Source organism: Sinocyclocheilus rhinocerous, unplaced genomic scaffold (assembly GCF_001515625.1).
Source record: "Sinocyclocheilus rhinocerous isolate Xijiao unplaced genomic scaffold, SAMN03320098_v1.1 scaffold790, whole genome shotgun sequence".
Lineage (NCBI taxonomy): Eukaryota > Metazoa > Chordata > Actinopteri > Cypriniformes > Cyprinidae > Sinocyclocheilus > Sinocyclocheilus rhinocerous.
The window spans coordinates 332,983-348,803 of record NW_015666971.1 but is presented as its reverse complement, the minus strand read 5'-3'; the positions used below and the strand labels follow the sequence as shown (position 1 = coordinate 348,803).

At 35.2% G+C, this 15,821-nt stretch overlaps 1 protein-coding gene across 1 annotated transcript in view; it reads right to left on the bottom strand.

The window, feature by feature from the left end:
* The window catches only part of LOC107733344 (anaphase-promoting complex subunit 1-like), a 70,507-nt gene that overhangs the window by 22,371 nt on the left and 32,315 nt on the right, over window positions 1-15,821 (bottom strand). Inside the window, 11 exon segments of the mRNA XM_016544925.1 lie at window positions 260-285; window positions 1,139-1,195; window positions 1,793-2,103; window positions 3,639-3,757; window positions 4,524-4,750; window positions 5,696-5,874; window positions 6,408-6,481; window positions 6,608-6,644; window positions 9,653-9,731; window positions 13,012-13,160; window positions 14,402-14,493. Of these exon segments, the coding sequence (XP_016400411.1) occupies window positions 260-285; window positions 1,139-1,195; window positions 1,793-2,103; window positions 3,639-3,757; window positions 4,524-4,750; window positions 5,696-5,874; window positions 6,408-6,481; window positions 6,608-6,644; window positions 9,653-9,731; window positions 13,012-13,160; window positions 14,402-14,493 (1,350 nt within the window).

Sequence of the window (15,821 nt, the reverse complement as noted above, 5' to 3'; positions counted from 1 at the left end):
ATAAGCGCAGGTGACTCACGTAATCTAAGATGAATCATCCTGTTAGCTACACCTGAATGTTTGGATTCGTCACATGCTGTATGGGATTGGTTATCTGGGCCATCTTTAGCAAACATCTGCCGATGTCTTACTGCACGATTTTCAAAGACGTCGCATCACTGTTGGTTTCACACTGAACGACTATCTGGGGTAGCATTCAGTTGTTGCTGTGTTCACACTGCACGGTGGAACGACGACAGGAGGTTACACACTGCATGACTTTACAATAGGAAGAATCGCCGACAGCTCTGTCTGGTGCAGGGTTGCCAGGTTTTCGCTACAAAACCCGCCCAATTACTACTCAAAACTAGCCTGAAAATAGCCCAATTGCTTTCGAGGGGGTCCCCAAGTAAAAATCGCGTTTGGGGATTAAATACACATTTTTTTGGCGGGGTTCTCCCGGTACAATTCACATTCCAGGGCCTAAATATCACATTATTGGGGTCGCTTCAACCTGCTGACATAAAAAACAACCGGCGGCAATCGCGGATTTGGCAACACTGGTCCGCAAACTACGTTTCATATAACTCCTCCCCGAACTTCCCGCTGCCCTGTATCTTGGTCTCTCATTGGCTGTTGGTCATCGCCGATGTGTTTTTCAGTCAGAACTCATTTCACACAGCGTGATTGTGAATCGCCGACAGCTCCAGATATTTAGCATGCCAAATATTTCACGGGCGTCGGCGACGCATCGGCGATTCCCTCAGATCGCGTCTTTGATAATCCAGACTGCGTGATTGTCACTCGCGTGAACGAGCACCAATTTGCCTCCGAATTCGGGCATTTGTCGGCGATTTCGCAAAACCTGTCGGCGAGTGAAAAATCGGGCTAAAATCGTGCAGTGTGAACTCTGCATTACAGGTGGTCACACAAGATTTTGTGTTTCACTTGCATCGATATGCTTGCAAATGCAGTGTTTATTAAAAAAACAGGGCCGTAGGACCAATCCAAAAAGTGTAAATTAATATTTGTAATTTAATATATCTATATTAAATTATGAGACTTTACCTAGTATTTGTGAAAAGTCGCCAGCCTAAGTAGTATGCTCGTTTCACATGCTTGTCTACTTTTTTATATTTTTATTTGAATATAATTATACATATATAATCATATTTTATAATATGTTTATATTACATAAAAATAATCTGTATGCTGACTAATAACAAAATGTTGTCTATAAATATTATCATTCATGATATCAAATAAATCACGTTTGTGTGAGCTATACATTAATATAATCATTAGCGGAAACTAAAACTATTAAACTATTAACTAACACGAAAACATTTTAGTAATGTTGACTAAAGTTGAAATATTGGATGTAATCGGATATTAATTAAATGATAAATATTAGATGAAAAACTAATAGTAAGTTTGAGTTGAAGCACTAAAATTACTAATTGGAAAGAAACACAAACTAAAACTGAAATAAAAAATTTATTAAACCTTTTTTTAATATTACTAATAAAAATGACAAAAATACTAAAATAAACGGAAATTAATTTATTTAAAAATGATTATAATAATATATAATAAGAAATATAATAATAAAAAGTAATTAAAAAAATTCAAAATAATTATTTTATATATTAATTAAAAACTACTAAAACTTATAATTATTATATATAATACTATGTTATAAATAATAATAAAATATCCCTGGACCATGGAGAGTGACATCATATCCTGTTGCCCACGTTCATTGGAGGGTCATTTTCTATACCTAAAACTCATTATTGAAGTTCATACAGACTACAATCAACATAAGCACCCAACTGAGGCTGTAACTGACCTTGGTGAGGTAGTCATGGATGTTAAGTGTTGCTAGTTTAGTGAGGTGGCCATTGAGGCCCAGGGCCATGAGGAAACCGGCGTATTCATTGGCCAGGTCAGCACTTTTGGGTTTGTTGTATGCAATCCAGGCAGATTCCACCTGAGAGGCAGGGGCGATCTTAAGGCCAGCCGCCACTCCGTTATGAAAGCTGGGCCAGCAGGTCATGTTGGGTGGCACATCGATGTTACCGCTGTTCAGGTCCACCATGGTGTTCCTGGGAGGAGCGCGGCCTGGGGTGGAGAAGACAAAAGAGAAGGGACATTATTCACATTGAACTGTTTGCTGGGTTCAGCATAAATAACGTACAAAATAAAAAAAATGGTGGGAAAGTGAGGAAAGACATAAAAAGGCAGCATTTTAGTGCCCTTTAGCTAGTAAATTATAGAGGAAGAGGTTTTTCAATAAAAATGCTACTATAAAGCATTAACTAAAATTGCCATTTTGCACTTGTGGGTGCAGTTAAAAAATAATTAGGCTTAAATTGAAGATTTATGTACTTATGTAATTGCAAATAAAATTTCCGTCCATTTGGATTACAGTTTTAAACTAATAAATTAATGTAATACATACAGTCATACATTAATGAAACGGGTAAGAAACAGGTCAGTTTCTGCAACAGTACTAAAAAACTGGATCTGTTTTAAAGGGGTCCTATTATGCTTTTTCACCTTTTCAACTTTAGTTAGTCTGTAATGTTGCTGTTTGAGCATCAAACCAATCACAGCACACACTGGCCCAGCTAACCAATCATAGCACATTTCGTATTTCAGAAGGCGGGCCTTCATTTGAAAAAAGAAACTATTCGAGCCATTCATGCCAGACTGGGGAGAGAGGTGTTGTAATAATGTAAAATATGTGAAAAAGAATGTGTTTTTCGAACAACCTAGTATGTGAGCCTGTTCTAGTACACCCCCAAAACAAAATCAAGACTTAAGCATAATAGGACCCCTTTAAATACACAATAACCATGTTTATATATGTATCATCAATAAATCCAAATCATTTCAATCTCACATTAAATAACTGAAGATTGCTTATTCCACAGCAAGCCATATTTTCACAATGTTCATACATTTTAACCAAATACATTGAATTGTTTTCACAATGACCAGATTTATTATGATTCTAAGCTGTTTGAAGAAATGCATTTTGAAAACATTAATTCTTTAAGTAAAATCAAATCAAAAATCAGATGCAAAAATGCCATCATTTTTTTGCCAGCAGTTTTTGCATGGTGCAGAAATCTTACCTGTTTCTCACCCGTTTCATTCATGTATGACTGACAAATACGAATCGCATTAAGTTTAATATTTCATGTTAAAATGGAAATTTTATATGCAATTCAAATGCATAAATCTTAAATTTTCAAATATTTTTTGAGTGTGGTCGCCAGGGTGTTGCTATGCAGTTGCTAGGGCATTCTGGGTTGTTTATAGGTAGTTACTTAGTTACAAGTTGAAAAAGCCCACCCAAAATTGAAATGATATCTTCGTTGTTCAAATACCTACATATGAGCAATGGTGATGCTTGCCTTAGAAAACAGCAAAGACCACTGAGGGTCCTGGGCAAAAGTTTTCTCTTTAACTGGCATGAAATTGTTGAATATAGAGTGAAAGATATAACGCTGTGGTGGGAAAGGTTTGCAACGTCTGGGCACAGTTACTTCCAAACGAAATTCAACAGAGCTCTTAAAAACTGTTTGCTAGCCCTGTAAAACTATTCATTAGGACACTTCAAAAGCATGGGCGGTGGTTTATGAGAGTACCAGTCAGGTTGAGTTTGGGCACAGGGAGTGGTTCGGTTGGCACAGGATGGTATGAGAAAAGAGTAAAGAGTCCCCGTCCCACCGGAAGAGCCATAGTGCGCTGGCACAACTGCAGCAGCCTGCAACAAAAATAAGAAGAGCAATGCTGAATTTAAGTGTAGAGAAGGGCGCAGATTTAGAAAAGAACACTTCCAGGGTGCATTTCAGCACATTTGTGTTTACTTTCTTAACTTAGTTCTTACAGAAACTTACGCTTGTAAAAATAAAGGTTCAAAAAGCACATTTTCACAGCAACAATCTTAAAAATAAAGGGGGTTTTGGCCACAATGAAGCCACAGAAGAATCATTTTGGGTTTCTGTAAACGGTTCCAACAGAGGCACTTTTTCCACAATACACTCTTAAAAATAAAGGTTCTTTATTGGCATCGATGGAATCTTTCCATTGCACAAAAGGTTCAGGAAAAAGTTCTTTAGATTTGTAAAATGTATTTCACACTAAGGAAAATCGGTTCTTTTATGCAATGTTCTTTGGGGAACCAAAACTGGTTCTTCTATGGCATCGCAGAAAGAAAAAAAAAAACTTTTGAAAACCTTTTGTATAAAGAATTTTTTGTGCAACGGAAAGGTTCCATGGATGTTAAATGTCCTTCATGGAACCATAGATGCCAATAAAGAACCGTTATTTTTAAGAGTGAATGCTATAGAAGAGCCGTCTTTGGTTCCCCAAAGAACCTTTCTGTGAACCAAACCATTTTCTAATCTAAAGAACCTTTTGTGGAATTGAAAGTTTCTGTGGATGTTAAAGGTTCGTAATGGAACCATAGATGCCAATAAAGAACCTTTAGTTTTAAGAGTGTGTAGAAGTATCAGACGGAGTATGCTCACTTGTTCTCTTTCTCCTCTATGTACTCATGGTCACTGACTTCAGGCAGGTGGGGCACATTGACCCGGATGGGTCTGGAGCTCTGGAGCAGACGGCGGACCTCCTGTACCCTCAGATCCTGACTCCAGATCAGCCCCGTCACCTCTGGGTGCAGGTCTGTCATACCGTCCTCCTCCTCATCGGCCTCACTGGTCACTGGCGGCTCAAGCATAACATTCAGACCCACAGTCTGGGGAAAACACAAACACACTGAATATACAATGAAACTACATTGTCCTTGAGTGTGGACAATTCAGTTATTTTATAATTACTTTATAATGCAGCATTCACTTCATATCATAATTACAGTAATTACACATTCAAAACTAGATAATACCGGTCTTAAACACCATATTCAAGTTTTCAGCCCTATTCAGACAGTAGTTGTTTTAACTGGGGACGGCAGTTATTTTTCAGCACTGCCACCATCCAGGAGACAATAATTCAACATTGTTTTTGGAAAGCCAAAAATAGCTTTAGAAATCAGTTTTGACCCCCTGCTAAGTGCCCTAGGTTTCTATTTGACACTTTGTATGATAATAAATATGCAAGTGAGTGTGAACACATGAATAATATAAGTTAATTTTTAATTAGAAGCACGATAAAAATGAAAGCAACGCCCAACAGTTAAAATAGTCAGACACCTTTTTGTAAAATGTTTTTGTCTTATATGATAAACTATTTTACTATTGTCTTAATACAGGATAGTTCACATTTTATCTAGTAATAAACAGTGTTGCTACTGTTAACTGAAACTATGTTGAACATTATTAAAAAATAATTTTCGGTAATTGAAATAAAGCTGAAATAAAATTAAATATTAGATGAAAAACATGACCTTAAAAAAAGTACTAAAATTACTCAAACTGAAAAATAAAGCAACATAAAAATACAAACAAAAAAACACTAAAATGAATGAAAATTACAAAAGCACATCACCAAAGATTACGAAATTAAACTAAACTTAAAATAAAAAACTGAACATATAAAAGCTAATTCAAATTTATTAGTAATAGTACTCATTACAGTATTTATAAATTTTAATATATTTTCACTTTTCATAATAAAACAATAATAATACAATTCAAATGGCAAAGTAAGAACTTGTTCCTATACAACCAATTCACTTTCTTACCGATTTACGATTGGCAAGGGTCACTTTGTGAGCTTGTTTAGTCAGGTCCTGTCGCCCAATCAGAGCGCAGACCTCCTCAGACCAATCAGAGCAGGGATGCTCTCTGCATTGGTAGATGGCGTCTCTGATTGGCAGAGCCACACCAAACGGAACCGACTCCAGATCCTTCAATGTAAATCCTGAGGTAAAAAAACAAGCATGTAAAATAGTGTGTAGTCATACACCCTTCGTGACTACAGGGTATAAAGATCTTATATATCTAATCTAATGTAAACTAAGGTAAACCAACAAAGGCGTGCAGGACTCTGATCTACACTCAAAGCTAAATTTAATAGAAATTTAGAGGCTTTAGAAGGACAGTGAGTCTGATATAAGGCATAAAACATGCTTCACATGTACGTGAATGCAAATTAAATTTTACTTGTTGCTTTTCGAAATGTCCAAATGGAGGTACGCACTGAATTTTTCTGTCTTTCAGGTAAACTACTGCCATGGCATAGCGACATAATCATGCTAAGCAAGTTAAAGTTGTTTACATGTTTATAGCTAGCTTATCTGAAAAAATTATTTTATTTAATGACATCTGAAGGAAACTTAATAGCCCCCTTGAGTACTGAGGTACTGAGTACTGCATGTTAAGTATGGGACTTGCAATGTGTTGGCCAAGCAATCATACTTGCAGGTGTGTACTTGTGTTGATTGTGTCACTGACCTGCAGAGGTCAACCACACCACGAGCTTCTCAGCCAGGCATCCAGACGAAGGTGCGGGCTTCATGCTGCTCTGCCTGTGAAACACACCCCACAATCAAACGCACTGGAGAAACTGAATCAGCTGACTAGTATTTATGAGCTGAGACTTATCTAGAAAAACAAACATAAGGCACATGACAATAATCATAAACCATAGGTACCGTCTCAGAAAAGGATCACTCATGTTTTTCTTTTGCCCTGCGAAAACATGGACCAAAAATGTTAAAACAATAAGGATACACTCACCTATTCATTTTCGCATTATCCAATGTACTTGATCAGCTAGAATATGAACAAATTAAATATAACAATAAAATAAAATATACACTACCATTCAATAGATTAGGGCCAGTATTTTTTTTTTCCAAAAAATTAATACTTTTATTCAGCAAGGATGCATTAAATTGATCAAAAGTGACAATAAAGACATTTTAATATTATAAAAGATTTCTATTTCAAATAAATGCCAAGCTCTGTCATGAAACTCTAGATGGTGCAGGCTGATGGGTCCTTAACGCAAACTGAAGATATTCACAGCGTTAAACTACTTGGCACAAGCTGATTGGTACATGTTGCATACACAGCCAATGAGCTTGCTGCTTTACATTTAAATGGCTGGTTAGCATTCACTAGATCATTTCGCAGCGCTCTTTCAGAGTTCCTCTCAAACCCTCCCCCTTCCCCAGCTCCACCTGCTATTCGTGTAGCAGCAGTATGTCTTAAATACTCACAGCACCGTATCGGTGTATGTATTGGCAGTAGCAAGTTCCTTGCTTTGCAGCAGCAGCAGCAATAATCTACAACAACAGATCTATTCCGCCAAGACCAAACACATTAACATTGTCATATCCATTACCATGCTAAAATCTTCCGAGAGTTGTCATGATAGAAATGCTGTTCTTTCGAACTTTCTATTCACCCTAAACAAAAAAAAATGTATCATGGTTTCCACACAAATATAAAGCAGCACAACTGTTTTCAACGTTGATAATAAGAAATGTTTCTTGAGCAGCAAATCCGCATATTAGTATAATTTACTGTCCCCAAACTTTTGAATTGTAGTGTAGGTTCGAAAAAAATAAAAAATAAACAGCAAAATACACTGATCATTTGATAAGCACTAATGAAAACTATCAGTATATAAAACAATAGTACTACTTAGGATGCACATACAGTGGGTACGGAAAGTATTCAGACCCCCTTAAATTTTTCACTCTTTGTTATATTGCAGCCATTTGCTAAAATCATTTAAGTAAAATTTAACTTGTTGCATCTTTTCCAAAAAGACTCATGGCTGTATTAGATCAAATGGGTGCTTCTACTAAATACTGAGCAGAGGGTCTGAATACTTAGGACCATGTTATATTTCAGTTTTTCTTTTTTAATAAATCTGCAAAGATGTCAACAATTCTGTGTTTTTCTGTCAATATGGGGTGCTGTGTGTACATTAATGAGGAAAAAAAATTAACTTAAATGATTTTAGCAAATGGCTGCAATATAACAAAGAGTGAAAAATTTAAGGGGGTCTGAATACTTTCCGTACCCACTGTATATCCGTATTGCTTCTATTGTTCTCCTCATTTGTAAGTCGCTTTGGATTAAAGCGTCTGCTAAATGATTAAAAAAAAAAAAATCTGTATAGCCCAATATTAATAATTATTATTATTATATAAATATATAAACAGAAACAGATAATAAGAGTTTTTGTCCCAGACTCGGTCTAAAATCAATTTTATGTACAAATATTTGTGATGCACAAATGTTTGTAAATTGACTGCAATTAATTTGATTGGTTAAACATTTAAAAAATCTTTTGACTATGCCATCATATTATATATGCAGTTAGAGCAACACTAACATTGGGCCTTAATCATGAAACACAAACAAACTTCTGCACACTTAAAAACATTCTTACATAAATTATTGCATTTAATTTAATAGGACAGTTTTTGAACGACTGAAACTAGGGCTGCAACTAACGATTATTTTGATAATCGATTAGTTGGTCGATTATTTTTATTTTTATTTTTATCCGATTAATCGGATTAAAAACAAACCATTTTCTTTTTTTATTTTAATATGGACATCTGTAAAAATAAATAGACTTATCACCTCAGTGATAGAACTCATGGATTTCGAATAGGGCTTAGTGTCATTTCTTTATCCTGTTAAAGGCGGTTTTGAAGCGTCTGATATTTATATTCAGACAATTACACGCTTTTATCCCCTTACGGTTCCTACTCTCATAAAATATGCGCAATGCATGTTGGCCTTTAAACCTTAATTTAACTTTCAACAACAGATATTTCAGCACAATTAATGTGTTTGCGCTGATTATTAATTGTCTCTGTTTTCCGTCTGTCTGACGCGCGTGCACGCGCCCGCCGCGCTGGCGCTCATTCAGTAAAGATTAAAATTTAACACAAGACTGTCAGGACAGACCTTTATGCAAAAATGGAAATGCTCCCGTGAATTTGTGACATTTATACATAAGGATATGACCGTTAACTGAAAGTTTTTTTGCGCTGAGGACGCACACGCATCTGTTAAAGCGCCTGACAGGGCAAGCCATTACGCTAATGCATTAGCTTAAAGCTTAAAATAAAGAATTCTCATGTTTTGGGTAGCTTGGATCACGTAACTCTCCTGCAGCATCTCATTCTGTTTCCTCCACTATTTTATATGCATTCTGTCCATAGAAATAAGTAATTCAGTGCTTTAATTTGACGCGACCGGCTGAAGTTGGACAAGTATGTAAACGCTGTTGGACGTGCACTGTGGGCAGACCCGATTAATCGATAATGAGAATTGTTGTCGATGATTTTCATAATCGATTTTATCGATTAGTTGTTGCAGCCCTAACTGAAACACAAAAATTGTGTTTAATGTAAAAGGCCTTTTATGTGCAAAATTATTTCTCTATTCTAAAATAACACATGCAAAATCAATGGAGTTACACAGAAATGTAATTTTCAGTTTAGTCTAGTCTCAATATTTTGGCGAACTGGTTCACTGTTGATGAACAATCTAGTTTTAAAATGTATGATATCAGTATTGGCCAAAACGTCTACATTTGTATATCCAAATTACCATATGGGTAATAAATAAATGAATTTATCCTCCTACTTATTAGTGTACATGCTTGACAAGAAGTCTAGTGTCAGGCCTGAGGAGAGTAAAGAGCCTCTCATTAGCCTCTAACCCACCTGCTGACAGCCTGGAGAGGTACTTCAACATGTTTGTCGAGATTGCATCCTCATCTCCAACCACATACAGGGCATAACTCTGAGAGACAGACAGAGAGGAAGAGGACAAAAGAGAGTTAGTATTAGCAGTGGGACAGCACCTGTGTGGTTTTGGTTTGCTGCTGTCATGACAGTCGCTCCGTCTGGTTGTGTGAGGGGAGAATGAACATGTTTCATCATGACGCGACGCATGAGCGCAGTCATCAACCACACGCATGACTGCATGCATCATAACCACTGGTCACATGTAATGCGGCTCAATCAGAACATCAATTTCAAATGCAGCTGAGAAATTTAAATTATTTGGGGGGAAAAAAACTAATAAAAATGACAAAATCACCAAAATGCACTTGAGAAATAAAGCAGGAAGACAGTTTGGAGTTATGGTTATTGTACTGGCCCGAAATCTGTTCCAATGTTTTTGTTGTTAACTGAAACTTTTAAAACTGATTTTATTAAGTGAAATAAAGCTAAACTGAGAAGAAATAAAGCAGGATTTAGTCACAACCTCGGATGTTCAGGTTTCGCCCCAACATGGTTACAGTTAACTTAAACTATTAAAAAAAATAATAAAATAAACATTTTGTTAACTGAAATAAAGCAAAAATAAATAAAATACAAATATAAGATGAAAATTGTAAACTTTTGCCTCGCCAACTAATGAAAATAAGTTTACGTTGAAGTACCAAAAGTACCTGAAACTTCTAAAATTAACGCAAATAAAACTAAAACAAAAATAAATTAAAACTATTTAGAAATATTAAAAAAAATGGCAAAACCACATAAAATTACAAAAAATTAAACTAAAAATATATAATTCAAAATAGTATATAAACAGTATATAAATAATTCTAAAACAACACTTATCTGTTCATTGACCAAGTTAACCTTGCTTACTACTAGTATTTTTGAAACCACTAATACCCTGGTAAATTTTGTCACATCCAGCAACTAGTTCTTTCTCACAAGTGCTTATATCATCATCCAAGTACTTAAAGACTTCTGAACAGACTGTGGATATACAGTCTAAGGCAGAATATAGATAGGTAGCTTCAAAAGAATAAAACCACAAAGTCTCTGTGATATTCTGGTCTCAACACTGTATAAAAAAAAAAAAAGAATTTTTTTGAACTTGTACATAAAAGTTTACCAGAGTATGTTTTAAAAGAAAATACTATCTTAGTCCTTCTACTTCAACATTTCATGTTTAATTCAAAGTGTTTTCTTTGTAATTCTTTGGGAAATGTACCAGCAATTCTTGAGTGAAATTTTTTTAATATAAATCCTACACCAAATTTTTGTCAGTACAGATATGGCTTGGGTCCTTTCTTCAATGCCTAAGGGACTATTTGACCCGTTTAAGTGTCCAAACAGGTGAAAATCTTAAGTCTGATATCTTAGAAAAAGAACGACACACCTCTCCTCAAAAACCTACAATTCTTTGCGTGAGCCATAATAATGCTGATGCTTTCCTTAGCAATTACCACTAATATAATAGGGAGAAAGAAAGGGGCTGGAAACGAGAGAGAGAGAGAGAGAGAGAGGCAGTGGGAGTGTAAGTATGGAGGGATAAAATGGATGCTCTAATGTTCTGGACTCTAATCTAAGGGACAGGAACGTTAGGGTAAACATGGCCCATAATTGCGTAACGGTTTGTCAGCACCTCGGTGGGGTTGTGCGTCACTTCGCTTTGCCTGATGGAAGGAAGTACAGAACAAACACACACACCATGACACCCCTCATACTGCCCTATCGAGTGATTCGGACTAATTAAGGTGGGGCATCTGTGCCGCTCACGTACACACTCACAGGACGCCCAGGGACGACTCAGTGCTCATGAAATGTCATTATGATTAGCTTGCAGCACTTTGCCATCTAACTGCTTGACATTTCCATAGAACGTGTGTGTGTGTGTGTGTGTGTGTGTGTGTGAGTTAAGGGCACGACACCCGGTTCCTCTGCTCACTGTTAGCGCCCCCTGTTGGGCATCATACAACACTCGTTCAGAAGTTTGGGGTCAGTTCGATTTTTTTAAAGAAATGAATACTTTTATTCAGAATAGATGCATTAACGTGATCAAAAGTGACAGCAAATACATTTATAATGTCACAAAAGATTTCTCTTTAATAAATGCTGTTCTTTTGAACTTTCTATTCTTCAAAGAATCCTGAAAAATAAAATGAATCACGGTTTCCAGAAAAATATTAAGCAGCACAACTGTTTTAAAAATTGATCAAGAAATATTTCTTGAGCAGTAAATCACAATATTAGAATAATCTCTGAAAGATCATGTGACACTGAAGACTGGAGTAATGATGCTGAAAATTCAGCTTTGCATCTCAGGAATAAATTAGTTTTTACGCTATATTTAAAAACCAGCTATATTAAAATGTAATATTTTTTCACAATATTAATGTTTTTACTGTATTTTTGATTATATAAATGCAGCCTCGGCGAGCAAAAGAAACTTAAAATAAAATATTTTGAACGGTAACTACACTGTTTTGGGATTGAAAATCAGATTTAAATGCAGTCTATCCTCTAAATTACTATAACGTAATGTATAACAGTCAGCAGTCAGTAATAACACTCATTTTAACAAACCACTTAATTTCGAGATGGACATCATTGAGTCAGAGAACCGCTCTGACTCATTCAGTGAGTTCATCGAGTTTTGTCAAACTGATTCAAAATGACTTTGGAAGGCTTTTTAAATGATTCACTAAAAGAACTTCTCATAACAGTCATGCATTTGTGAATTGGACTAAACTGGTCGTCCAGTTTAACCAGTCATAAGGGGCAATTTTTTTTTATTGAGATTTATGCATCATCTCAAAGCTGAATAAATAAGCTTTCCATTGATGTATGGTTTGTTAGGATAGGACAATATTTGGCCGAGATACAACTATTTAAAATCTGGAATCTGAGGGTGCAAAACAATCACAATATTGAGAAAATCACCTTTAAAGTTGTCTAAATGAAGTTCTTAGCAATGCATATAACTAATCAATTGATCTATTTACGGTAGGAAATTTACAAAATATCTTCATGGAACATGATCTTTACTTAATATCCTAATGATTTTTGGCATAAAAGAAAAATCGATAATTTTGACCCATACAATGTATTTTTGGCTATTGCTACAAATATACCCCAGCGACTTAAGACTGGTTTTGTGCTCCAGGGTCACAATTAGAGAAGGATGTGACCACCTATATTTTTCAGGAGTCAGCTGGGTTGTAGAATACAGATGGAGTGCACCTATAAAACCAGGCATGAAGACCATATTCAGTGGCACAGGGAGGATTTTGGGTCCTTACCAGCACCAGTAGTTTGGTTCTCTCACAGATGCCGGGCAGACAAGGAAAAGGCGTCACATCTTGCCCTCTCAGAGAGCGACTGAGCCAGCTGAACACACACGGGGCCTCCCCATCCAGGAACACCGGCCAAGTCATCAGCTCCATCTGAGCTGTGCATGATGAAAGACATGACATGTAAAGACCTTGTCAGCAGTGTAAAACTGTGCAAGAGCAGAAAAAATGATTATGGGGTCAGTAAGATTATTATTCTTATTATTAAAACAGTTGTGCTGCTTAATAATTTTGTGGAAACCATGTTGCATTTTTTCAGGATTCTTTGATGAATAGAAAGATCAAAAGAACAGCAAATATTTAAAAAGAAAAATATATATTTTATTCAGCAAGGATGCAATAAAATGATTACATTTGAAAAAAAATTTTTGAATTAAATTGACTCAAGTATTACATTTCTTTCATTTAATACTAATTATTAATTAAATTATTATTCATTACTAATTAATTAATTTTTTCAAAACAAATTTTTTTTTAAAAATTTAATCAATTTAAACATTTAATTTCTTTCAAAAATAAATAATTAAAAATCTTAATGGCCCCAAACATTTGAACGGTATCATGCATGGAATAGACAGCAGAAGATGATTAAAATGGTGAAAAAACTAACTTATGACCAGTTAATGCATCTAAAAATAAGCACTTTCCCTCATACATTTATAAAAAGCTGACAAAATACATTTTAAAAAGATGTATGCAATAATTATTAGAAATTCTATTATTAAAATATTATAAATTAAACAATAATGTAGTTTTAAAAATGAAGATGTTAAAAATCAGTTTTTTCTAATTTTCTAATTTCAAATATTCATTTAGTTTAAGTTCAAGTACTTACTAACTGAAAAAAAAAAAAAAACCTAGAACTGAAAAAAAAGCCTAAATAGTAATATTTAAAATAAGGCAAAACTACTAAAAATTACAAAAAGTGCATAACAAAACTACAAAAAATGAAATTAAAATAAATGTAATTAAAATGAACAGTAAATGAATAATATCTAAATAACACTGGTTCAGCTGCATATACACAAAAATATACAAGACAAGACTTTAAATATTTCCTGTCCTAACTTAGTGTTTCAATAGAAAATGCATCGACACCTTTTCATGGCTGTTTAACCTCAAGTCTTGAAGTTGAAAAATAAAACTTCATGTGTATTTTATGTGTCAACAACCCACAACCAACAGAATCCCCATGGCAACAAGGCCTGTCACTCAAACCCTGAACATGGCTAGAAGCACATCTGGCCGAACTCCTAGCAAGTCAGCACTGTCTGGTAAATGAATAGAAATGCCTTTAGCTGCTAATGAGGGGCCCCGACCGCATTGATCGGCCTCGTACCTTGATCAATCACGCAGGCCTCCTTGAAGGTTTTGATGAATGAGGGGTAATCGCGCCAGTACAGATCAATGAAATCCTCCAGTTGCAGGTCCCTAATGAAATGAGAGAACAAAATGATTAGTGGGTAAAAGAGTCATCAAGCGGTCAATATATACACTAAAACTAGTATGAGAGCCAAACCAGAGCATGACTCATACTGCACAGTTAAACACGCCGCATGATTAATGAGATCTGTGGCCTGACGGCTGTACATCTCAAGACTTGTTACTAATGCTAACTACAGTAGTGTGGTATTCACCAATGACTTTAACATGCTTTTTATTTGTAAATAGTAAAAAGTTAGCCACATCTATACAGGTTCTAAACATGATCAATCTTTGGGTACGACCTCCTGCTTCTGGCAGTTTCTCACAAAATATGGGTTTTACCTCAGTCAATATGCATCATGATCCATCAGATATATGAAAAGGTGTACTGTCATTACAAATATTAATGAATAAAATGATAAATCTATCTTTGGTTAAGAATGAATTGAGAATACAGGATGGTTTCAAACTAATTGTCAGCTCCATCTACTGAAGAAAATCTGATGGGAGTAAAAAAAATTTTTAAAAAAGCATGATTTGTTAAAGAAAATAATCAAATAAAACATACAGAGCCTGTGTGGTGTTGTTAGGCATATAGCAAGCTAAATATGATGAAAGGACCTTCAAGATGAAGGATGACTTTGATATTGCTCGATTTAAATTTATTTATAAGTATCTGACAAGGTTGACAAATAGAGACACATCTGTGCAAGCTTAAAAAATAATTAGGTGTATAAAAATTACCTTCTGTCAGGACATTGTAGAAATTAGTATATTTAAAAACCATACTTATACTTGTTTTTTTTTAACATCTACTTGAATCTATATGAAATACATAAACAAAATACGTATGTTGATTATACATAAATATATACGTAATTTAAAAGAATATAACTATGGAAAACATTAAGAGATCACTTGACAATTCTCAGTTTCTGTGGATTTACTAGGTATGGGTTTGAGTAAAATGTTCATAAAGCAATAAGCCCCAAGAAGCCGCGGAGTGCCTAAAACCCCCTTAGCTGTTATAAATTCACTGTAAACCATGGCTTCACAGGGCTTATTGCTTTTATAAAACGGTTATTCCATATACGTAGTAAGGTTTCACAAAATAAAACAGAGCAAATAAAGTGTAATGATATTAATAAAAACAGTATTATTCCACCAAACAATGTAGTTCCTCAGAATCAGTTGTGGTTGCAACAAAGTGGTTGCCGAACAACAGACAAACGCAAACCAAGGTGTATGTTTGTAGTGTAATTTACAACAGCTTCGAACGTGGCTCAGCCAATCAGAATCAAGGACCGGAACTATCCGTTTTATAAAATTTGTTT